Genomic DNA, 25,159 nt, shown 5'->3' on the forward strand with positions numbered 1-25,159 from the left:
ATTCAAGGTAAAAAGGAATCTTTAAAATAGAAAATATTTAGGTATAAGTGTACTAAAATATGCATAATAAGTATAAGCTGAAAATTAAAAAAAGCAATGATTGAATGAATACAATGTGATCGCAATAAAAAGAGAGGTTCCAAAAATGGTATACTGTCATAAGTGCAATAAAGCACACAAATCGTGTTCTCTCTCAAACATAAGTAAAAGATGACCCATAGGATTTTCTATCTTCAGTTCCAGGGTTCAGCAAAATTATACGTATCCAACTAATTATATATTTCAATTTGCTCTATTACCTTGACTGACTTGTTACTCTGAAGTCTATACTAGATTCTTTAAATAAACCGACTCCTGGGATATCAATGATATCTTCCACTTCCGGCTCCGTAGCAATCAATGTCAATGGAAACCTCCAGATTCCTTCAGATATACATTCTAATTTGATTGTAACAACAGCCCTACAAGATAAAAGCAAAAATAAAGATATTATAATATGGAATGAGAAAAAATACATTCAAGTAATATTTGTATATGTGTGCTGGTTCTAGGGCTTGAATAAAGGGCCTGAGTGCTGCCCTATGTTGATTTTTTCTCCCATGACTAGTGCTTTGCCACTTGATTCATAGCTCTATTTCTGGCTTTTTTGGTGGGTAATTGAAGATAAGAGTCTCCTTGACTTTCCTACCATGGCTGGCTTTAAACTGTGATACTTAGATCTCATCTTCTTAAATACCTAGGGTTATAAGCATGAGCCAACAGTGGCCAGCACCTCAAAGCTATCTGAAGGTTCAAGTGTAAGTTTTGAGATTGCAATAAACATTGGGACACTTAATTCTTTAAAAATGTATATGAATGCTAATTTTACTTGGGAATAATTTGTAGCCAATAGTTTATATCATTTTCTGTTTGAGATAATTATTTTGTGGGTTATCTATTATGTAGTTATTTTCTAAAATTCACTCATTTATGAAAAATGGAATCTGCAAATATTATGTAACTAGCATAGAATTTTACAATACTTAAGAACTTATGGATACTTATGATAATAGATAATCCATTTGAGGATTTTTTTTTGCTAAAATGGAGCATTGGGATAATACTTTATCAACTCTTGCCTCACATAGAGAACAATTTGTCAACTGCTATGAAATCTCATGTAATTGAAAGTTTAAAAAATAAATAGTAATTAGTAAAGATCAAATGAACTTTGAAGGAAAACATATAATCAAGTGGCAGTTGAGTTAATGTAAAAAGTATTTTTCTCAAAGCATTTGGTTATGAGGAAGGGGGAGAGATAAGATAGTATCTGGAGATGAAGAAGGGTTTTCTGTTTGTTTGTCTGCTTAGGGTGGACATGACTCAAATATGCTAACAATTTAGTTGCAGTACCATCATTCAGGATGGGAAAATGAAATTACAAACTGCTTACTTAAAGTGTAAAAAAAACCCGTTCTTACAAAATAACAGCAACAACAAAGACTACAAAACAAAACACAAAGAATAGCACTGGCCAGTCTGTTCTTATTTAGGTAGTTCTATAAAACTATGCAACCATTTGAGGGGTGACAACAACTTTCCAAATTTGAGAGCACTACATAAAAAACAAACCATTTCACTATTAGTCATTTTCCCAGGAGATAAATGTCTCAAAGACTGTAAGAAACAGTGTGTATGAAGATGTGTATTACTGCATTGTTTATATTATATTGAGTGAAGTAAGTCAGACCTAAAGACAAAGGTGGCATTTTTTCCTTATATGTGGAAGCTAGATGTAGCTTATAAACTTATAAATACATTGGGTGGTATGCAAGTGTATTAACTGAAATATGGTAGAGTCAAGGGAGAACTCAAATGGTGTTATTCCTTGGAAAGGCAAAGTTGAAGCACAACAAAAACACCAGGAAGTAGGTACTAAAAAGGAGTCGGGTGGGGACAAGGACCAAGGGATGAACAAATGAAGAGAGGAGCTAGAGAATGTAGTGAAAATCCAACATATTTACTGAAAAATTAAGAAGAGTGTGAGAAGGTGTGCGGAGGGGACAGATGAGCAAGAATGCCGAAAAGGGTGGCATTGATTGAAATATATATCATATTCATAAACTGCCTTGTTAAATAGCAACTCCTTTGTACAACTACTTAAAGATAATAAAAAATATAAAAGAAGTGGAAGCAAAAATTTCTAAATGATATTTCAGTAGCATTTTAATTTTAAAAATGTGCTGCAAAGAAACAGTGGAATACTATGTAATATAACTTAGCCATTAATCATATAAGACCATAAAGTTACATACAAAATGCCAACACAAAAATTTATCTGTCTCATAATTTCATACTTTTTATTATATGGTTCCTCCTCCTCCTCCTCCCCCTCCTCCTCCTCCCCCTCCTCCTCCTCCCCCTCCTCCTCCTCCCCCTCCTCCTCCTCCCCCTCCTCCTCCTCCTCCTCCTCCTCCTCCTCTTCTTCTTCCCTGGGCATTGAAACCAAGGCTGCACACAATACTTGGCAAGCACGTCACCACTGAGCTATATCCCCAACCTTCAGAGCCACTTCAAATATATTCATCATGGCATTGAATACACAATTGCACACGTTAAGGAATGAGTAAAATCACAAGTATTAATTTCAGTCGTTTTCTTTACCATGCTATGTTATATACTTTGTATACATTGTGGCTCTAACCATTGTATTTGCATTCAAATACAATGAAATTCCTATTCCATATATGGTATAATATAGTATTTACAACTGCAAAGTATTAATTTCCTAATAATGTAAGCATCAGGACAGTACATAATATACCTGATATACTGGGGATAAACATCCAAAGCTCACTATTCCTTCAGACCCCATTTACAATGGATAGAAGTGGTAAAGTATAAAGAACATAATTTAGATATTCATCAGTTGAACTGCCTATATTCTAAGAAGGACTACTAAGAACTAGTATTGTTACTGTACTTTATCCGTTTTTTATCTTATTTTAAGTTATCTTTAAATAGCTGCACAAAGGAGTTATGATTCAACAAATCAGCTTATAAGTACAATGCATCGTTATCCATCTCTCCCTTTTCACCATTCTATCCCATCCCTTTCACATGATCAGATCAGATTTTACCAAATTTATTGTTTCCTTGGTTAATATGACTTAAGGAAGTCACAATTTTTGAAGGCTACTTAAATTTCTTTCCACTTAGACTATTTTTCTTAGTAGATAAAGCCTTTTATAGCTTCATAATTAGAAACAATATAGTCCAAAATACTTTTCTCAAAGTTATAAAGAAATATGGAATGCTGGAAATTCAAATCTTGAAGGATAGAAAGAAAGATAATATTGTTTAAAAGAATAATAGTATTGTTTAACAAAAATAAGGAATGCAGGTTTACTTTAAAGGTTTTGTTGGTATAAATATCAGATTGAAGATGAATGCTAATGTTTCCTCTTCTACGTTACAATATTGATGTGACACATATAGAGTTACACAGGCATCTAAGTCATTCTTTTGAGATTCATTTTCATATTCTATTTCATATTCAAATTCACGTATTTTAGGTATTTCTGGGAAAAGAAAAGAAAATGTATTTACATTTAATTAAATATGCATAGCTTAAATATCAATTTATGTGTCAGCACTAATTACATATATTTAAAAGGGAAAAAGCAAATATCTACTATTATGTTCATAATGTCTACTGCATTTCCAACTATATAATATTATGAATCCTTCCCTCCAAAGGTGAATTAATAAATTCATATATAGTAGATCTTACTATCCTTAAATCCATGCATGTACTCAAATGTTATGACCCCAGAATGTCAAGTTTCTTTCCAGTCTAACTTTATAAGTAATAAAGCTAACATTTTCATCTCATATGTCTTGTACAAATAAAATATTTGTTTTTCGGTTTTAAACTCAGGTGAGGAAAGAAAAGACTATGATTAATTTTGACTCCTAAAACCCGACCAGAGTTCCAAGTCACAGACTACAGCATTTTAATTTCCATCATAAGGAATTTAAAAGAAAATTGGAAGTATAAAATACCATTTTATACTCTTTTGTACAATGTTCAGTGCACTGTGTAAATTGCAATTCATTATATATGAGGGAGAAAGGAACTGATTTTCTGTGTATGTACTAAAGCCTCTTGTAATATTGACAATATTCAAATTTTCCAGACACGTTTCTTCATACAGATATAGGTGGAAAGGGGGCAAAGAAAGATTTATAGAGAATGAAGATGATTTGCTTATGCCCTTGGAAAAAGGGCAGGAAAACAAACAAGGTTATTAACATATGCCAGCAAAGAAAAAATGCGACCAACTAATTTTACCAAATATTTAGTTAGCATTGGCACAGAAAAATATTAAATTTCAGAGGGGATTGATTTATTATTCTACTTCTGTACAGTAGGATATACATTAGGAGAACAAAACAGGAGATTTACAAACATAGACAAAAAATGAATATGCTCAGTGACTGTGATATTGAGCAGAAGAAAAAAATAGATGTTTTAGAGAGAATAGCTGTTTGAAATTGGTCTGCAAACCCATGCAGTTATTTTAAACTTAAATATTCTTTTTCATCTGAAAGTAATGAAATAGCACAATAATAGACATCAAAAAGTATATTCTCCATAACTATTTGAAATTGATTTTTTTATTAATAATACATTCAACATAATGTTTGCTGTTTCTTTTTTTTTTAATTTTTTTTTTTTGCCAGTCCTGGGCCTTGGACTCATGGCCTGAGCACTGTCCCTGGCTTCTTTTTCCTCAAGGCTAGCACTCTGCCACTTGAGCCACAGCGCCACTTCTGGCCGTTTTCTGTATATGTGGTGCTGGGGAATCGAACCCAGGGCCTCATGTATAAGAGGCAAGCTCTCTCGCCACTAGGCCATATCCCCAGCCCTGTTTGCTGTTTCTTTACTGTGGTTATCTGAGAAAATTTAAAAATTTTAAATTAACAAGTTTGAATTATCTATATTCTTAGAGTTAAAATTTCTTTAGCTTGCATCCCAACTGGAGTACAAGTTAAATGATTTAAAGTAGTCAAAAATACAGAAGTTTTCCATGTGTAAATATATCTTTAGCTTCTGTTATACTTAGCGGAGCATGTGATTCACCTTCTTCATAAATTTTTGAGTTACAATACAATATTTTTAACTATAGGTACTTTATTTTACAACAGATTTCTAGTGATTACTCTAGTGATTACACTTTTTTCCCAACTGAAAAACAATTTGTCCATTAAGACTACTATTATAATCTCTGTTTCTATGACTTTCACTTTTTATAATTCATAGTATATAAGTAGTATCACAAGTATTTCTCTCTCAGTGATTGGTTTATTTCACTTACAATCATTACCTTTGTTACAAAACCACTTCCTTTTTCAGAAAGCTAAATATTTTCCCATTATATGTTTCCATCTCATTTTCTTTATTGCCAGTTGATAAACATTTAGCTTGTTTCCATATATTGCCCAATATAAGTAATGCTTCAATGAACATGGGAATAAAGACATTTCTTTGAGATTGATTTTAATTTTTTTTTACCCAGAAGTACAATTACTAGAGTATATGGCAATTCTGTTTTTAAATGTTGAGAAGCCTCCAAAAATTCACAGTAGCTTCAGTGCTTCATCAAATTTAATTAATTTAATCCTTAAATTAGGATGGGACTGACAGTTTAGCTCAATGACAGAACACTTACATTTGACTGGATTCAATCCTGAGAACCTTAAAAAAACAAATTAAATAGAATAGAGGAATATATTACAGACACTACAATTTTTTCTCTTTTCGTTGATAAAACTTCTCATTGTAATAAAACTAATGACATTGAGTGAACTGCTATGTGAAGATAACAAATATAAAAGCATTCTTTAACTTGAATGTTATATTGTATATGAAAAATAATTGGACATGAATCTTTATAAGTCACCAATCAACAACCTAAAAGCCAATGCAACTGGGGTTTTATTTATTAACATTTTTATATTCATGATTATGGTTTTCTTACGTGAGAAATCTGCATCATCTATTTGAAATGAATATTTCTTTGGACGCACTATAAATTCAGTCCTTTCTGGATCAGGATCCAGACCAAAAAATTCACCAGTTAGATTGACTACTACTTTTTCATCTAATCTCTTCTTCGTCTGACATCTTATGATAACTACAGGAAAAAAAGGAAATATTTTTCATTAATTTAACTATAAGGCTTTATGAAAATTATCAAGATTGAAGATAATTACTATGTCACGAAAAAATAAAACTTCCTTTAACATGTGGTGTTCACACACATCCTCAATGAAAATTCAATACTTTCATAAGCTCTAGGTACTAGGTTGTGGATCACACCTGTAATTCTACCTATGCTGGATGTGGAGGAACAGAATTATGAAGTAGAAACCATCCTGGACAAAGTTATTTATTTCAAAAACACAATACAAACAAAATGGGCTGAAGCATAGCTCAGGCAGTATATGTGAACTTGCCTAGTTTGCAAAGATTCTGGGTCTAACAAGAAAAAGCCCTTTGTTCGAAGAAAACAACTACCACCAATAACAAAACAAACACCTTATGTGCTTGCTAAGGCAGAGGTACAAAGATCCAAAGCACATGGTCCTTTGCTTTCTTGTGTATTTCAGTACTTCATAGTTATGAAGTTCATAGTTATGAAGTTCATAGTTATACAGACTGTGTTATATTAAACGTCTTTATATGGTTAGGTGGGAATTCATTTCTTAGGCCAATTTTGGGAAGGAATATGTCATAAGCAAGAAAAATATTGAGAGCAAACAAAAACTAGAGGGAAATGTGAAGCAAAAAAAAGGGATCACAGAAAATTAAAGGCATGTGGAAAAAGGATTTTTACTTTATGTATATATGTAGGTAAAATAAACTTTTCTGAAAATGTTAGTATATTCTCACTGGTTTTATAAAATATTGTAAAACTTCTTTCTATAACCAGGACAACTTAAGAAATGAGTCAGCAACCTTACAGGACAGTTCTCAGATGAGACAGAATTTGATAGAAAATTATTAAAAAGTGACTCAAGAACAAAAGTATCCAAGGATTTTACAGATATAGTAAAGTGCTCTATGGGTTGAAAGTGTCTGAAGTTAATTTCCTTTCAACTTGACATGATATCTGGGCCTCCCCAATATTGGACTAATTGGTGGGGAAGAGAGTGATGTTCCAATACTATTTTATTATTTTGTCGGTTGTCGGGTTTGAACTCTGGGGCCTGTGCCCTGGCCCTGAGCAATTCAGTTCAAGGCTATTGCTCTACCAATGGAGCCACAGAGACACTTCCAGTTTTCTGATGATTAATTGGAGATAAGAGTCTCAGATTTTCGTGCTCTGACTGGCTTTTTTTTCTGAATAATTACTTATTCATTGTCAAAGTGATGTACAGAGGGGTTACAGTTTCATATGTAAGGCAGTAGGTACATTTCATGTACAATTTGTTACCTCCTCCCTCATTCTCCCCTTCCACCCTCCCCCTTTCCCTCTCCGACTGGCTTTGAACTACAATTCCCAGATCTCAGCCTCCTGAGTAGCTAGGATTACAGTCATGAGCCGCCCTGCACCAGCGCTGGGTAGCACTATTTGTTTTAAGAACACAAATTTCTTATCTGTGTACAGAAGGGAGAGAATTAGATGATGGGTAAAATTCCCTACAATTTTGACTAAATATACCTACCTGGAGGATCATCAGGGAGTGGTGCTTGTGGTAGTCCAATAATAGGGTACATCCAGTTTATTTTTGAGACTTCTGCAGTATCTGTTGCCATAAGTCTAATTAAAAATGAAATATTAAAAGTAAAAACTACTACTTTTCATATCCAACATACAGTTATTCCTTATTAACCCAATATTGTTTTAATAAAGCTTACAGATTTAGACTTAGACAATGACAGATTTAAACAATAGAAAACAGTTTCTGCAAATGTTGATTTTATAAACACTTCTGAGGAAACCTTAGGAAATGGTCACAAGAGAAACCATCATAATTGGAGAAATTGGGGAGCGTTTAATTGCTTCTTTTAAAGAGGCCAATCAGATTTACTGATGGAATTAATTCTAATTAATTAGAGCTAATACAGAACTCATGGATTTTATTTTAATTTAGACAGGTAAAACACATACACACACACAAAATCCCATTAAGAACAGGATTTCAGGCTGGGCACTGGTTGCTCACACCTAGAATCCTAGGTTCAGGAAGCTGAGGTACAGAGAATAGAGGTTTAATGATAGCCTGGGCAGAAATGAATGAAAGATTCCATTTCCAATTAACCCACAAAAAGTTGGACTGGGGCTGGGAATATGGCCTAGTGATAGAGTTTTCACCTCGTATACATGAAGCCCTGTGTTTGATTCCTCAAAACCACATACATAGAAAAAGCTGGAAGTGGTGCTATGGCTCAAGTGGTAGAGTGCTAACCTTGAGCAAAAAGAATCCAGGGATAGTGCTCAGGCCCTGAGTTCGAGCCCCAGGACTGGCAAAAAAAATGTTGGGCTGGAGCTATGGCTCAAGTGGTACAGTGCCAGCTGTGAGCAAGCAAGCTGAGCAAGTGCTCTTGAGGCCTCAAGGTCAAACCCTAGTACCTCAAAATCAAACTAATGAAAAGAAGAGTCTTTCAGCAGCCAGTGTGGAATTTACTTGAGGAAATCAATTAAAAGACAGGACATATTTCTAAATATTCTAAGTTCATCCTAAAAGTTTTTGTTAGTCATGGGGCTTGAACTCAGGACCTGGGGGTACTGTCTCTGAGCTCTTTTTGCTCAAGGCTAGCCCTCTACCACTCTGAGCCACAGTTCCACTTCTGGTTTTCTAGTGGTTAACTAGAGATGAGTCTCCAACTTTCTCCTACCCTCGCTGATTTTGAACCCAAATTCTCAGATAGCCTCCTGAGTAACTAGGATTATAGGCATAAGCCACCGGTATGTGGCTCCAACCTACACTATTAGGATAAAAATACCAGAAGATATTACTGATCATTTTGAAGATAGAGTTTAAGTGGCATATCAGACATTGAAGGCGGTTACCAAGTCACGTCACTTGATCCTATCCAGAGAAAGGCTCAATAGTTTTCTATTGCACTAACTGCCTTAAAATTCTCCATAACTTCAAGATTTTATGGGCCTCTCGTTCTCATTTTTCTCAGAGATCTACAAGTTATGTAGCTAATGTCACTCTGAAGTGGAAGTGTAGTAATAAGTCTGGCAGAATGGATACTCATAGGACCAAGATTTTTTTTTAAAGGAATGAAATTAAATGTGGGAAGAAAGATGCAATTGTCGGGTATAATAAGTTCTTTCAAATGACAACATCTGGAGCATCATTTAAATAAATTATAAAAGCAGAAAAATATTTAAACTTTTCACTATTATTAGACTTAGATAACATTACAGTTAAGCAAAAGGTGTGAGTTACCCGCATTGTGGCAATCACACATTATCCCTTCTTCATAGCAGTCTTTTGTCAGGATGTCATATCTACCTAGTACAATGTCATCACTGGTGAATGCTACCGTCAAACATGCTATGCTTTGTCCATGCAAACTGCTGCAGATGTACTCAGAATATTGATTCCTTTTGTCTGAGAAATTACTATTTTTCCAGTTTAAAATGAGTCCCCTTGCCTACCTCTGACCAATTAATTGATTGCTATATTTACAGTTGAACTTTTCTTTCTCTGACCACATGAAATTTTAGCATTTTGGAGATTAGGAAATCATGAGTTTTATGTTATGTATATATGGAATGCAAAAGAAAACGATGTTATCAGTGGCAGTTAAAACAGATATCTTTGTCCTTTAATGTTTTTTATGTTAATGTTACCTTTTTGTCTCTTCATCCAAGTCATCAAAATTGTCAACAGGCCACTTTTCTCCATTTGCTCTTCTAACTTGAACAACCAGTATCGTTTTGTATAATCTCATACGTCTTGGTTCAAATACCACAGGAACATCTATACGTCCTTTAGGGCGCAAGCGAATACCAGCTAAATAAAGCAAAATAATTTAAATCATGATGAGTATTTAAGGACTATAAATGTATCAGCACAAATCATTCAATTTTTACTGATATTCAATTTGCCAAAATGGCTTCGGAACAGCAACAAAAGCGATCATGCCAGCTTTCAATGTACTTCACTATTTTACTTAGTGTCATTAACCCTGGACAGATATGGGATTGTTGAAAGTTGTGACATTGGTCATGACACATTGTATTCATAAACTGCTTTGCTGAATGACAACTCCTTTTTCAACTACTTAAAGGTAAACTAATAACAATAAATATGTTCTTTTTAAAAACAATATTTTATCTGGAGATGATAATTGTTTTCCCCTGAGGAAGCTAGGTAGACAGTCTGAGGAAATGTTGAAAAGCAAAAATAAATAAATAAATGAACCTGAGGTTTCCCCAAGTGAGAAAACATAAAACCTCAAGGTTTTTTATTCTTACCACATCTTGGGCAGGAAAAACAAGCATAGCAGTTTTATAGAGAGGAAACAAGTTTTGGCCCTTTGGTTCCTTATATCTAATTTTTCTAAGGCTATATGTGCAAGTCTCTGCTTGGAGCTCCCAGATTGCTGGAGTTTGCAGCTAAACCTGTCATTTACTCATTAATTCAAAGGTTATTTGTTAAGAAAGTGGAGGAAGGCAGCACCTTGACCTAGTTACGAAAAACAGAAGGCAAAAATACTTGAAAATATTTTCTGTGTTCTGGTAGATTTGAAATTTTCAACTTTTACTATTTCTAAGAGTTGCCTAAGAAATTTTTTTTACATGTGGAGCCTGCTGAACCTTAATTCGGTATTTCTACTACTCATGAATTATGCCTCAGAAAGGTGCTTTCATAAGTACTAATAAGATTCAGAAGCAAGCTTTTAGAAGATGGTGCACTTCAGGCCATTTTTTAAAACTGAGTTTGCATGTTATGGGTATCTACCTTAATTTTGAAGATTCAAACTATTAACAACCACAATAAGGGCACCAGTTGCTCATACCTTTTATCTTAAATATTCAGGAGGCTAAGATCAGAGGATCAGCCAGAGCAGAAAAAAAAAGGCCACATTTCTCAATCTCCACATACCCAGTAAAATGTTTGGCTGGAGGCATGGCTGAAGTGCTAGACTCCCAGCCAGGCCTGTAATCCTAGCTACTCAGGGGACTGAGGTCTGAGGATCTTGGTTTGAAGCCAGCCCAGGCAGGAAAGTCAATGAAATACTTATATCCAGTATTCATGAAGAAAACCAAAAGTGATGCTGTGGCTCAAAGTGGTAGAGCACTAGCCTTGAGTGCAAAAGCTCAGGGACAGTGCCCAGGACCTGAGTTAAAGCCCTATGAATGGAAAAAAAAAGAATCGAAAGATAGGTTGGATGTGGAAGCTCATGGGGTTAATCCCGCTATTTGAGGGTCTAAGGTAGGATGATAGTGAGTTCAAGGCCCCTGAGCTACATAGCAAGATCATGTTTGAAAAGAAAGAGTGATCTGGGAGCCAGTGGCTCTTGCCTATAATCTTAGCTACTAAGGAGACAGATCTGAGGATCCCAGTTCTAAGCCAGCCGGGGCAGAAAAGTCTGTGAGACTTATGTCCAATGAACTATGCAGAAAAAGCCAGAAGTGGCACTGTGGTTCAAGTGGTAGAGCAGCCTTGAACCCAGAGAAGCTCAGAAACAGTGTCCAGCCACCCCCCCCCTCCCCCGCGCCCCTCGCCTGAGTTCCAGCGCCAAGACCAGCAGCAAAGAAAGAAATTGAAAGAGAGAGGAAGAGGGAGAGGAAGAGGGAGAAGGAGAGGAAGTATAGCAGGGGGGAGAATGCTGGAGAAAAATTAAAAAAAGTAAAGAGAGAGGCAAGAGAGAGACAAGAGAGAATGTTGGAAAAATAGGACTGTTGTAAATATTTCAAATCAAAATTTTTAGAAAAATTTTATTTATAATTGTATTACTTGAGGAAATATTTTCTAAGGTATAATGCTATAGTTAGTTACTAATAACTGCTGACTGCATTCAAGTATTTTATGCAATATTTCATTTCTCAGTGAACAACAAGAAGGGGGTGCTTTTATATTTTTCATTTTAGAAAGGAGGAAATTAAGGCAATGTGGTTAAATAATTTGCCAAAAGTGCCATTGAAAGATTATGCACTTGACTAAGAGCTCATCTAAATAATGCCTATTATTTCCTACTTGTTGTTAACCTTACCTCCAGCCCTTAGTTATGACTCTTAAGGCTAAAATATCTCACTAAGCATCTGGAGAAAATATGCATATTTTATTTTACATCATTTGCTTTGTACATTTATTCATTTTATAACAGAACTACTTGTTACTAATATATTTTAGGAAACTCTAACATGTCTTGTTTAAGAAAGTGATAAATGCTAAAAACAATGACATTTTATTAATATTTTAATATTGAACTTGATAGCCAAACTGCAATTAGAATTTAATTTGTATTCAATACATATTTAAAGTTACTCTTTTGGTCAAACATGTGAGAAATTTTTACACACTATATCTTTTTTGTAATGATGCTCATAAAGCACTATGTTGGAAATTAATTGCACAGTTCAGGGGGGTATTGGCCAGGAGGCATGGTGGGGAAAAAATGAAGGATGAGGTAACAAGTTTGACAAGAAATGTACTCACTACCTTACATATGTAACTGTAACCCCTCTGTATGTCACCTTGACAAAATTAATTTAAAAAATAAGTTATACTGTGTTTTAATGGCTATGAGGTTTCCTGTCTCCATGAAGAAAATCTCAAAAAAGAGTGATTCCAAAATGGCTGAATAAGGGTCTCTGTTCTCACTTCCATCACAAAAAAAAGAGTCAGAGCAACCAAGGAAGGACTTCATTTCAAGGCAAATAATGGACGGAAACACAAACACTGTAATGCCGTAAGTGAGTGATAGGAATCGTAATGTTATGGAGTCTCCGGAGAGGAGTACAAAGTATAAACATGATGGCTAAGTTAAATTTTATGCCATGAACAAAACACTTGTAAACATAAGTATTATGTTTTTTAACAATACATTAGTAAAGATGAAAACAAATTATGCCTAAATATAAATAAGGATTTATTAATGGTCAAAAAAATTATGCCTAAATAAATATTGCTTTGAATGTAAACATTTCATTACTGGCTCAAATGCGTAAAAAAAAAAATCCACTGAGAGAATGCTTATGAGAGAAAGAAGAACGTTTCTGTCATTGAAGACTGTGGAATACACTGCATAACCACTGACAGGAGAGAAAAGATTCCTAAGTTTAACATGAGTTTTTGAATAGAATATTTTAGTGTTCCTTTCATCCCTACTATTCCTTTTATATTAAACAATAACATGTATTGAGCATGTATTTGTATTTGATAATTCATGCAAGCAAAGCAAGCCAGCCCCAAAGAAATGTAGGTTGCATGGTTTCCCTCATTTGTAATTATTAGAATGCCATGATATTCTTAGCAGAGGATTACAATAACCCAAATGCTAGGTGCATATGACCATATATAATGAGGCATATCAAAATAAACACCGGGGATTGGAAACGAGGTTTTTATTATGTGCTGTTTGCAGTTACTTCTATTTTCTTTAGTTTTCTGTACCCTTCATTTGTATATGTTTATCTGAATCCTACTATTCTATAAAACATTTTCCTTTTGAATCAAAAAGATACCTTAAGCTTTAAAAAATTAGTGTTAGAGGTCTGAATTTCTCAGAATGTAGCTAACATTAATTAAAATTACCCACAGAAAATTTTTAGATAAAATAAGATTTACTACTACTATTACTACCCCTAGAATAACTTAATGATCAATCATCACATCATGTTTCCTCTACACCATATTAAGACATGTTTTAATATTCACTACTTCTGAGAAATGGAGAAAGTTATTTAAACTTCTAAATGGAACTTATAAAAAAAACTAATCTATCTCAAGGATTTCCTATGGCCAAAGTACTAGTTATAGTCAGAAAATTCCAGTTTCCACAGTCTTGTTTTATTCTGACATAGTTTAGTATTTCACTTACTTGTTCATAAATACTTATGTGCTATGCATTATAACAAGCACTGGGGATAAAATAGTAAAGAACACAAATCTGCCTTTCCTGAGTTATGCGCATACAGATTGTATTGGGAGGTGTGGGAGAAGAGTAGAAGTTACAAAATTAATAATATGTATAGTACAAAGTAAAAAAATAAAGAATCTGAGAATGGGGTGGCTATAAATGCATGGTGTTCCAGAAGGATCTTCTAATAAGGTGCTTCTTAAGCAAGTACCTAATGAAATTTGAGAAACCTTACATACCTCTATATTGATACTGTGACAGGTGGACATGGGACTGTAGAATTAGAAAAGAGGTTATGGTTGCACTTATCAATATAGAAGTTGTATGACTAAATGAGAATCCATCAGGAATGGAAGTGGATATTAATGAGGAGGAGAGAAGGTTGAGCTCTGGGCACCCAAAAAGTCAGAAGGACAAGAAAAGCAAAGGAGAATAAAAAGGCTTATTAGAGGAGAAGTACAAGAATCAAGAGAGAAGTGAGTTCTGGTACCATCTGTTTCCAAAGTAGTGAGAGATCAACTGTCAAGGCCAGCTTGAGGGTGGGTTGAGCAACTTAAAGAATGCACAATTCATAACAGAGCATCACAAGGCCCAATAGCTATACCCTTATGAACACATAAGATGATAAGTGAAATGAACTCCCTGTTGTGGAAACAATTGTTATATCACAGTTGTAACTACTTTCAACGTCCTATGTATATCTGTAGCTTCTATTATTGATGATGTTCTTGTATCATCTTCCTGTGGTTGTACCTACACTATCGCTGTAATCTTATCTGAGTATATTGGAAACAGTGTTTATGGGTATTGGAAGTAGGAAATTCAAAGGGAATACCAAATTTGAGAGACACAGGGTAAAAAAAGAGAAACAACTACAAAAGCAATACTTGCAAAACTGTTTGGTGTAAGTGAACTGAACACCTCCGGGCAGGGGGGGGGGAAGGGAAAAGGGGAAGGAGGGGGGTATGAGGGACAAGGTAACAAACAGTACAAGAAATGTATCCAATGCCTAACGTATGAAACTGTAACCTCTATGTACATCAGTTTTATAATAAAAACTTTAAAAAAATGCACTGAAGACAATTGAATAAAGACATTGGATTACGACTGGCAATGCTAGGTTACTTGTGATCCCCAAATAGCAGTATCACAGGGAATACTTCTGATGTAGATGGATTTATTTGGTATCAAAACATAAGGTATAAAAAACATCCATATGACTCAGAAACATGTGGCTCTGGATGACAAGGGTTAAAGAGAATCATGTGTTTAAAAAAACATTGATATGTCTTCTAGTATGTACAGAATGATAGAAATAACTCATGAAGCATTCATTATAGCGGGAATGGGGGAGAAATAGGCAGCTCCACATAGATGAATAGGTGTAAGATTCAGTAAAACAGGGAAAAGCTGACTGTAATATAAGAGAGAGCCTTTCAAATATAATGAGAAGGAAGGCAAAGTATATGTATGCAAATAAAATTAGGCTGATGAATGGGAAAACTAATAAGAGACTGTTTTGTCTTTATACTCAATGCAATTGAAAGCACAATATCAAGAGGAGGAGGAAGAAGAAGAGGAGGAGGAGGAGGAGGAGGAGGAGGAGGAGGAGGAGGAGGAGGAGGAGCAGGAGGAGGAGGAGGAGCAGGAGCAGGAGGAGGAGGAGGAGGAGGAGGAGGAGGAGGAGGAAGAGGAGGAGGAGGAGGAGGAGGAGGAAGAGGAAGAGAAAAAGAAGAAATATTTGGATTCAAGTCACTGTACAGAATTTTACTATAAAATGTACTATAAAAGGGAAATCATCTCTCATCTAATTTTCATCATTTGCTCACCAATAGTTTACCTATATTGTCTCTCCCTCTCTAACTCCAATTTACACATATACATGTACTAATCTACCTTTGTCAGGGTCCATTATTGTATAAGTTCCTAAGCCAGTATTAGTCTTCTCTTTCTTATAATTATTTACCCACACATTTTGATCCTAAACATATTGAACAAGATGACAGAAAAATGACGCTGCTTAATTTTCTATTTCATAAGTCCTAGCATTTAACAACTTATTTCAACAGATTTAATTTTTATTCCCATAGTAACATTCTGGAAACATATATAGGTAAAATTTTCAATCATGGAGACTTTATTATCTTTAGTAACTGTATTTCAAAATTGTCTCATAACAGTGTTTCATAATTTAATAAATGTGTTTCAGAATAAGATCAGAAACTTCACTGAGTAGCTATGACAACTAAATATCATAAAACACTGAGTTCTTTTAAATATTTTGTGTGATGAGCATTATCACAAAATTGAATCCAGGAGTACTTGTAACTGACCCCTAGACTGACACTGAGCTCTTGAAGATATTTTTCAATAAACAGAAGCATCTGATTTCAGAAACGTTATTTTCCAAATGACATTTGTGTCTTTGTCATGTGAAATGATAAGTGTTAACTTAAAAAAAAACAACATTATGAGTCATTAGCAATGGTCTCTCATAAGGAATGAAATATATAAAGTTTCCTTTGTAAATACGAATACTAGAACTCAGGTGATTTATGTCTAGTGATTAGAAATCATATAAATGATGAACATATTATGTTTTAAAATTAGATACCGTTTTTATTGTTACAGTTTCTAGTATGTTTGCTGGTCCTGGGGCTTGGACTCAGGGCCTGTGCACTGTCTGCAAGCTTTTTGTTCAGGGCTTCTTTCCCCGCCCCCTTTCTTTTTTAATATAATTTTATTTATATTGTAAAGGTGATGCACAGAGAGGTTATGGTTACATAAGATAATGTGTACATTTCTTGTTGAACAATTTTTTTTCCACCTTTCCTTCCACTACTCCCCTCCGCCCGAGTTGTAAAACAGTGACAGGAGATAAAACAATGGAAAAAATTAAAGAGAAAAGAAATAACTTCACATAGTTAATTAAAAAATCCCTCTTGTTTCCATATCTCGGAGTTCATTTCTACTGGCATCATTTTAAATGGTGATCCTCTGCTAGGACGGCTACTGTTCTATCACTGGAGGCACAGCTCCATTTCTGGCATTTTGGTGCTTAATTGGAACTAAAGAGTCTCATAGACTTTCTTGCCCAGGCTGGCTTTGATCTGGGATCCTGAGATCTCAGCCTCCAAAGTAGCTACAATTACCGGTGTAGGCCACAGGTGCCTGGCTGTTTCTAATTTGGCCTGGAGATTTCCTTGTTGAGTGGCTAAAAAAACAAAAAGTGACTTTGTTGAAAAGTCCTGATAAGTGATAGATTCAGATATGCGAGATAGAGAAAGAGAGAGGGAGAAGGAGAGGGAGAGGGAGAGGGGGAGATTGAGACTAGTAGACTTTGGAACTGTGCCTTTAGTTAAGTCAATGGACATTATCCCATAGGTTTGCCTGGAGTGAGTGGCTATTTTAAAGAAAATATTCACAAACAGAGGTAGTTATTTACATGATTCTGGTGTTGACTACTAGTAGGGTAACTCTTATTTTTACCCATTCTAGTGTTCTTTTCCTTAGATTTCTAATCTTATTTCATCATTCCTCATATGTTTAGAGGAGTTTTTAGCCATTCTTTTTAAGGGCTAGTTCATTTGTAGTTTGCTTCCTTTTCATTGGTCTAAGAATGTCTGCATTTTCCCTTTGTTTCTAATGGATATATTATCAGAATATGGAACGCCAAGTTTACAGTTACTTCAGTATGATACTTGAAAAATATGTATTACTTTTTTTGGTCTCTGTGATTTCAGATGAGAAATGTTCTGTCACTTGAATTGGTGTTTTCCTATAAGTAATGTACTGCTTCTCTCTAGCTCCTTTCAAGACTTATTTATCATTAGTCTGAAGAAATTTATGTCTTGCTATGGGGCTCTTTTTTTCAAACTGATTGGAGTTTATTCAGCTTTTTGAATCTGTACGGCACACATTTCATCAAGTTCAGCAAGTTCTCAGACTATTTCTTTGAATAAATTTTCAGCCTTACTCTCTCTTCTTTCTCTAAAACTGTACAAATATTATCCTTTTTGTTATCTTCTGTAAGTCCTTGGATCTGTGTTGACACTTTTTTCTATCTAAATGCTCTCTGTGGTTCAGATTATGCTTATTCTATGGTTATCTTCACCTTCAATAATTTCAATTTGCAGTCACTTTTTTCTACTCTTGGGTCCATTCAGTGAGACATTTATTTAACTTGTTTTATTTAATAAATTTTATAATTTGCATTTAGTTCTTTATCTCATTTATACACAGATTAAAGCTGGGCAGAGGTGGCTTACAGCTATAGTCCTAGCTATGCAGCTGAGGTCTGAGGATCACAGCTTGAAATCAGCCAGGGAAGGAAAGTCTATGAGATTCATATCTCCAATTAACCACAAAAAAAGCTGGAAGCCGAGCTGTGGCTCAAGTGGTAGAGCACTAGTCTTGAGTAAAAAGCTAAGGGACACTGGGGGCTCTGAGTTCAAGCCCCAGTGCCAGTACAGAAACAAAAGTCAGTTGAATACAATGATTTTGGAGAATGAGAGAGGCAAGAGGAAGGAGAGACAAAAGAAGTAGGAGATGGAGGAAAAAGAGGAGCAGGAGGTAGGGGCACCTGCCCTTACTCCAAGTCCAAGGAGGTTAAGGAATGAGAGAAGCCATCACTTAAAATGCCCAGATATACAGCAATGGTTTTTTAGGGAAGTGAAGCTCTATGAAGGCACAGGAAACACCTGAAATGTTGATGTAAAAGATAAGATCATATTCCTGATGAATGATCACAAATTCAGCAGATAGTGTGACAGTTTCAGGGTTAGGCAAAGAGTAAAAATTCAGGTTATACAAGGGAAGAATACTATACTAAGGGATATAATTTCACAGGATGAGGGATGACCCAGAAGAACTGGCTTTCCTATGGTAAGAGATTCAAGGAAGGGACTAATACATGAGATGCTCTAAATGAAAGAAAAATCTAAGTTTCATACCGTAAATATCCATGTGAATGAAACTTTGCAAATAAGACAGAATGACTAGCTTTGTAAATTTGCTTATGGATTGAAAAAACTCACTATTCAACTGTTAAGTAGTTATGTACATAAAGAATGCATTTACTTTACTGTCTACAAGTCTAGTAATTTCAAAATCAGTCCTCATCAAAGCAGACTATTATCATGTGCTAATGTATCCAGGACTTGAGGGGTTAACTACCATTTGCCCAGTACTCTATTAGTTTTCTTTCTGATAGAAATTGTGATAAATTTGTAGCAACATTTATATGTGATCACAACATGAGCAATATTGCTTAGATTCTACGCATGGTGATTTTCCCAAATAATACTTTTTTCAATTCAATGAAAATACTAACATCTACAGCTTTGAGTTATAACAAATGAATGAATTAATAAGATGTAAACATACTGATACAATATGAATATAATGAATATAACAAAGTATTCCATCAATTTTAGGTGAATGAAAGTATTTATTTCAATTAGCATTTAAATACATTTAAGTCATTAATATTTTATCATATTAATCATAAAATTGATAGGAACTTTAAAGTATTTTTATTATTGCATAGATTACTATGCACATGGGATAAATATATATGTATACATATACATATAGTCAAGAACTGTTTCATAGAGTATCACATGTTTCATAAACATTTTATTACTCTCACACTTTGTCATTTTCTCTTGCACCCATCAATTAAGTGGTATATTACTCAAGCATTCAAAATTCCAAAGGCAGGATAGCTCAGCTTTGACCACATAAGTTTGGTACCAATTTAAGCAATACAACAAGAGTCAATCTCAAAGGAGGTACTATTTAACAAAGCAGTTTATGAATACAATTCATCATGATCAATGTCTCTCCTTTAGTATTCTCACTCACCACCTACCGATTTCTTCCTTTATTTTTCTTAATTTACAACTACTTAAAATATGAAAATAATAAAATATATGAGCAAGAAAGGCAGTAGAGAAAGATCAAGAATAAAACATTTGTTTAGCCTTACTTAATTTTATGGAATGAAAAATATTAAAAATATAATAAATACAAAAATATGCTGCTTACATTTCTCTATCAACTTAATAAAGTTATATTTATATTGGTATAAAATATTAAGACACTAGGCATATACATCTTTTTGTAAATGTAGCCATATATAGAATATAAGATAAAAATGCTATACCATGTTTAGTACACAATGGACTCATCTCAAAACCATAATTCTCATAGATGAAGCTATCCAAACGATCATCAAACACAATGTTCTTGGGCTCTTGCAGATCTAATTAAAAAAAGGAAACATTATACTCAATATCACATCAGGAGAAACAGTAGAAATTGAAGTGGAATAAATATTTTTCTCTAACGGAAAACTTCTTAGGAGAATATATAAGTATATTTTGACACGAAATTGAAGTGACATTTTTTGAAGAATATCACTAGCACTATAAATGATTTTCCTTTACAATGTTAAAAACATAAATCCTAATAATAAATTCTTGGAAGTTGAATTTTAGCTATTGAAATGACATATAATTGGGAATCTATTGAAGTACATCATCTAATAATGAACTGGAGTGCTTAATACATACATAGGCTTAAATATACAACAATAACTAAATAATATAATAAAATTATTAAATACAATAATTAATTGAATTGAATAAATTGTACATCAACACAAGGTAACACTGATAAGATTAAAGGAATATATTAAAACATATATTCAATAAGTTTCCTTAATATGAGATAAACTCAGACAACATTAAATACATACGTTGGAAGTGCTAATATATGCTTTGAAGAGAATGTTAAAAACATTTACTAATAGAAGTGTGCAACTTTGAAATATACTTTGTGGTCCCTGTGTAAAATTCAGTGCTTCAGAAAGTGTAGTTGACAGAAAACTTACATTGAAATTGCTTGTAATGGTAGAGTCTAACATAATGAATAAGTATAACTGATTGTGGACCAGTGACTGAATTTCATTAAATTTCCAGTTATTACTTACTGAATTTTGAGTCCTACCAGTCATTTGGGTAAACAGATTTACAGATATTAGTATGTCAATGCTCTTTAACGCAAAATAATTTAATCAAGTATTGTCTTGAACTACTTATTTGAAACTGGCTATAATAATTATTCTGTGTCTTATTTTAAAATATTCCATGCCCATAGTAAAAAAAAATAACAGCTATTTTTGTGGTATTGGCAGTTGAGGGTCATGTTTATTATGTATATGCTATACCATTTAAGCCATTCACCAGGCCCCTTTTTGCTCCAGTTATTTTTAGGATAAGCTCTTGTCTTTATATCAACACTAGCTTAGACTGTGATCCTTCTATTTGTATTTTCCATGGAGGTAGGCTGACAGATACCACCATGCCAACTATGAGTTGAGATGGGAATCTATACATTTGGACAGGGTTTGGCTTGGAAAACCTTTTTAATCTGTGTAAGCTCAGTGTCCGGCTCCAACATTAGCTTTTAATTATGAGTAAAATATACTAAAACAGACAATCCAATTAAACTTAGATATTAAGAATGTTATATATTTTGTAAAGCAATTTGTTCATATATCTCAAATTTCACAATACTATTTATTACTTCAAATATATAAAAACTTGAATGTCTGAGTTTGGCAGAGATTGTTTGAATTTGTGGGACTTTTTCTTATACATACTTACCTCTCTGTATAAAGCCATGGCTCACTGTGATGGCAATTTACAGTGATTAGTACATATTTAACATAAATATTTATTCAACTCTAAATATACTTTACAAAAAATTTGGGCAACCTCCAGGGACAGGATTTTCATAAAGTAATTCTACTGTGTGAAATGAAATGTCCTAAGTATTTCCTTTCTATGTCACCTGAGAGTGATATCATACTCATGTGCATTATTACTTTTGCTAGTGAACATCATAGTAATAATTAAACCTATATCAACAAATATTTATCATATCAGAGTACTTTGTTCACATTGATTGACTATGAAAGTAAAAGTATATATTTGTAAAACTAATGCATTATGTTAATTACTATATACACCTCTATCCTAAGTGTTATTGTGATTTACTTTTCAAATAGCTAGTATATCTGAATTAATTACTGCTTCATTTATTCATGCAATGCTTTAGCCATAGAGTCTGTACTCAAAGTTTACATACAGAATACCATACAAAATCAGACATAATGTATTTGTGTATATATCCTTCGAATGTGAGTTGTTTTCAGATCAAAACATATGCTTAATACTGGGAACTGAACACGTAACTCCTACTTTATCAACATGTATGCTGAAATGAAAATATTCAGTTAGGAAGGAGCAAAGATATGAATTAAAGTAACCCATGTCATTGATAAAACTAAAGGGTTTGGAATATGGTTTTAGAAGCAAGGAAAATAACATCTACTAAAGATACATCTCGAAATTCACATGTGTGCATTAGGTCCTTCTAATGTCAATTCAAATCATTGCTTCCCACACATGGGTACTTTCCCTTTCTCTATTACTAGCTGAGCAGGGCAGCAATTTGAGAGAACATTTACCCTTGCGCAGTGACTGGTGTCTATGGTCTGAATTCTCACAGCTCTCTCTCATCAGTAATGTCTCCATCCCAAGCTTTAAAAGATCTCTGTCTCTATCTGTCCTGTCTCTGTCTTTCTGTCTGTCTCTGTCTGTCTCTGTCTGTCTCTGTCTGTCTCTGTCTGTCTCTGTCTGTTTCTGTCTCTGTCTCTGTCTCTCTCTCTCTCTCACGCACACACACATACATATTATTCCAAGATAAGATGAATTTGAAGCATGCATTTAGACAAGTGAAACAAGATTAGAGACATAACCTGCAGTTGGGTATAAGGTATGTAGCATGAGCATGAAGCATGATATTTGCTCTGGGTAAGCCAAAGTGTTTTCCCAGAATTCAGTGTATGAAGAAAAAATTAAGTGATAAAATCAGGCTCCAAAGAACAAAAGCAACCTATGATTCAGAATGGCAATAGTTGTTCCTGATAACTAATATCTGAATTTTCTCCCAGACTGTGCAAATGTGCCAAGAAAGCCTTGGATAAGATATCCTCTAACACATCACAAGAAATTCCTTAAAATGTTTAGGTTTCATCAGATGTTGTCTGTGGCATCAATATACAATGAAATCAAATTTAGGTACAGTTTTAGTCTTTCAATTTAATCCATGGGTAGATTTTAGGGATCATGTGAAAAAAAGAGATTTGTCTCTTAATTATCCTTTACTTATATATCATATCATCACTTGAGATTTTTTTTAAGTTATTATTATTATTTATTTTATTTATTTATTTTTTGGCCAGTCCTGGGCCTTGGACTCAGGGCCTGAGCACTGTCCCTGGCTTCTTTTTGCCACTTGAACCACAGCACCACTTCTGGTTGTTTACTATATATGTGGTACTGGGTATTGAACCCAGGACTTCATGTATATGAGGCAAGCACTCTTGCCACAAGGCCATATTCCCAGCCCCACTTTAGGTTTTATTTTGTATGTTTAAGTGAACAGTTAGTAAATTGCTCTGCCTTCTGAGAAGTCATTGTAAAAATTGACCCATCAATCTGACTTTGTGGACTTGGGTTTTTATCCCAGCTCCATATTCACAACTAAGTTGCTAACTTTCCCAATTCCTCGAGTTTCTCTCACTGAAAACAGGATATAATGCTTATTTCAGAAAGTTCCTGTCTTGGGGCTGTGTGGGAAAATGTTATTTGGGAAGTGATCTGAGGAAATAACAGTAGTGGAGTTCAGAAGTGAGATAAAAAATGGAAAGATTTCAAGGAATGGTATATTATGACACAAGTTACTATTGTGGGTAAACGAAGCCTAAGACAGAGGTGAAACTGAAAAATCAATGCAGAATTCACATCACAGAACTATACCACACGGGCGCACTGACAGCCTGCCCTGGATGGGTAGAATAGGCTCTGACATCCAAAAAACAATGCCCAGAAAGGCTCACAGTTATTGACAATAGGAAGAAGGTCTAGATAAAGACCAAGGGAATAACATGTCCTGAAACAATTTAAAGAAATTATGAATGAAGTAATTAGTTGAGTAGTCATATAGCATTAATTAGTAATTATTAAGTGTCACTTGATTTAATCACAAATGTGTATCACCCATTCAATTACAAGAAACACTTCAACTAAAAGTTAATGTCAGGGCTACATCTTCATGTATCATATAATAAGGATTTATCTCTGAGTATATACACACACATACACACACATGCACATACACATAGAGAGAGAGAGAGAGAGAGAGAGCGAGATTCAGTATTTGCAATGGTGTGATGTCATCAAGTAACTTTTTAATGATCCATTAGGAATTTTACTACCTTACTGTTAGCTTCCCTAAGGAAATCTTGCAACATCTCCAGGAATATTTACATCTTCCTTTGAAAGAAAGCAAGAGATTGGGGCTGGGGATATGGCCTAGTGGCAAGAGTGCCTGCCTCATATACATGAGGCCCTGGGTTCGATTCCCCAGCACCACATATACAAAAAATGGCCAGAAGTGGCGCTGTGGCGCTGTGGCTCAAGTGGCAGAGTGCTAGCCTTGAGCAAAAAGAAGCCAGGGACAGTGCTCAGGCCCTGAGTCCAAGCCCCAGGACTGGCAAAAAAAAAAAAGAAAGAAAGCAAGAGATATAGTCATATCATGACTTTCTTCATCTCTTGTGTGGACCACTGTAACTGTATTCATGTTTCTTTTGTCTTACCTCCACTGGTACAAAGGAGTAAAGATTTATCCTGGGCATCGTTATTATTCCCTCTACGTTGACAACTCCCATCTCTGCCAACCCAGAGTTTCAACTTCTTAGGTAATTTCACTTAATTTATTCCCTTTAACTCCTGCTCAATTTTGAATTCTTCTTTCTGTTTATACACATGCCCAAGTATTTCACATTGTGAATTTCCAACTAACTTGAGGCTGCAATAGCAATTTATTTAAGACTAACTCTCCTTATCACAGTTGAAGTACTTATAAAAGGACTTTTACACGAAATGACATTAAATTTTTAACTAATTTTTTTTCATGCCAAGATCATGAAGG

General features: G+C 34.4%; 1 protein-coding gene across 1 annotated transcript in view; it reads right to left on the reverse strand.

The window, feature by feature from the left end:
• The window catches only part of Cfap47 (cilia and flagella associated protein 47), a 205,726-nt gene that overhangs the window by 15,257 nt on the left and 165,310 nt on the right, over positions 1-25,159 (reverse strand). The window contains exons 58-65 of the mRNA XM_048335454.1: positions 20,262-20,360; positions 17,248-17,309; positions 14,335-14,368; positions 9,858-10,020; positions 7,714-7,808; positions 6,024-6,179; positions 3,389-3,560; positions 300-461 (exon numbers count right to left, since the gene is read on the reverse strand). Coding sequence (XP_048191411.1) covers positions 300-461; positions 3,389-3,560; positions 6,024-6,179; positions 7,714-7,808; positions 9,858-10,020; positions 14,335-14,368; positions 17,248-17,309; positions 20,262-20,360 — 943 coding nt within the window. The remainder of the gene's footprint in view (positions 1-299; positions 462-3,388; positions 3,561-6,023; positions 6,180-7,713; positions 7,809-9,857; positions 10,021-14,334; positions 14,369-17,247; positions 17,310-20,261; positions 20,361-25,159) is intronic.

Source organism: Perognathus longimembris, chromosome 28, assembly GCF_023159225.1.
Source record: "Perognathus longimembris pacificus isolate PPM17 chromosome 28, ASM2315922v1, whole genome shotgun sequence".
In the NCBI taxonomy this organism is placed as follows: Eukaryota; Metazoa; Chordata; class Mammalia; order Rodentia; family Heteromyidae; genus Perognathus; species Perognathus longimembris.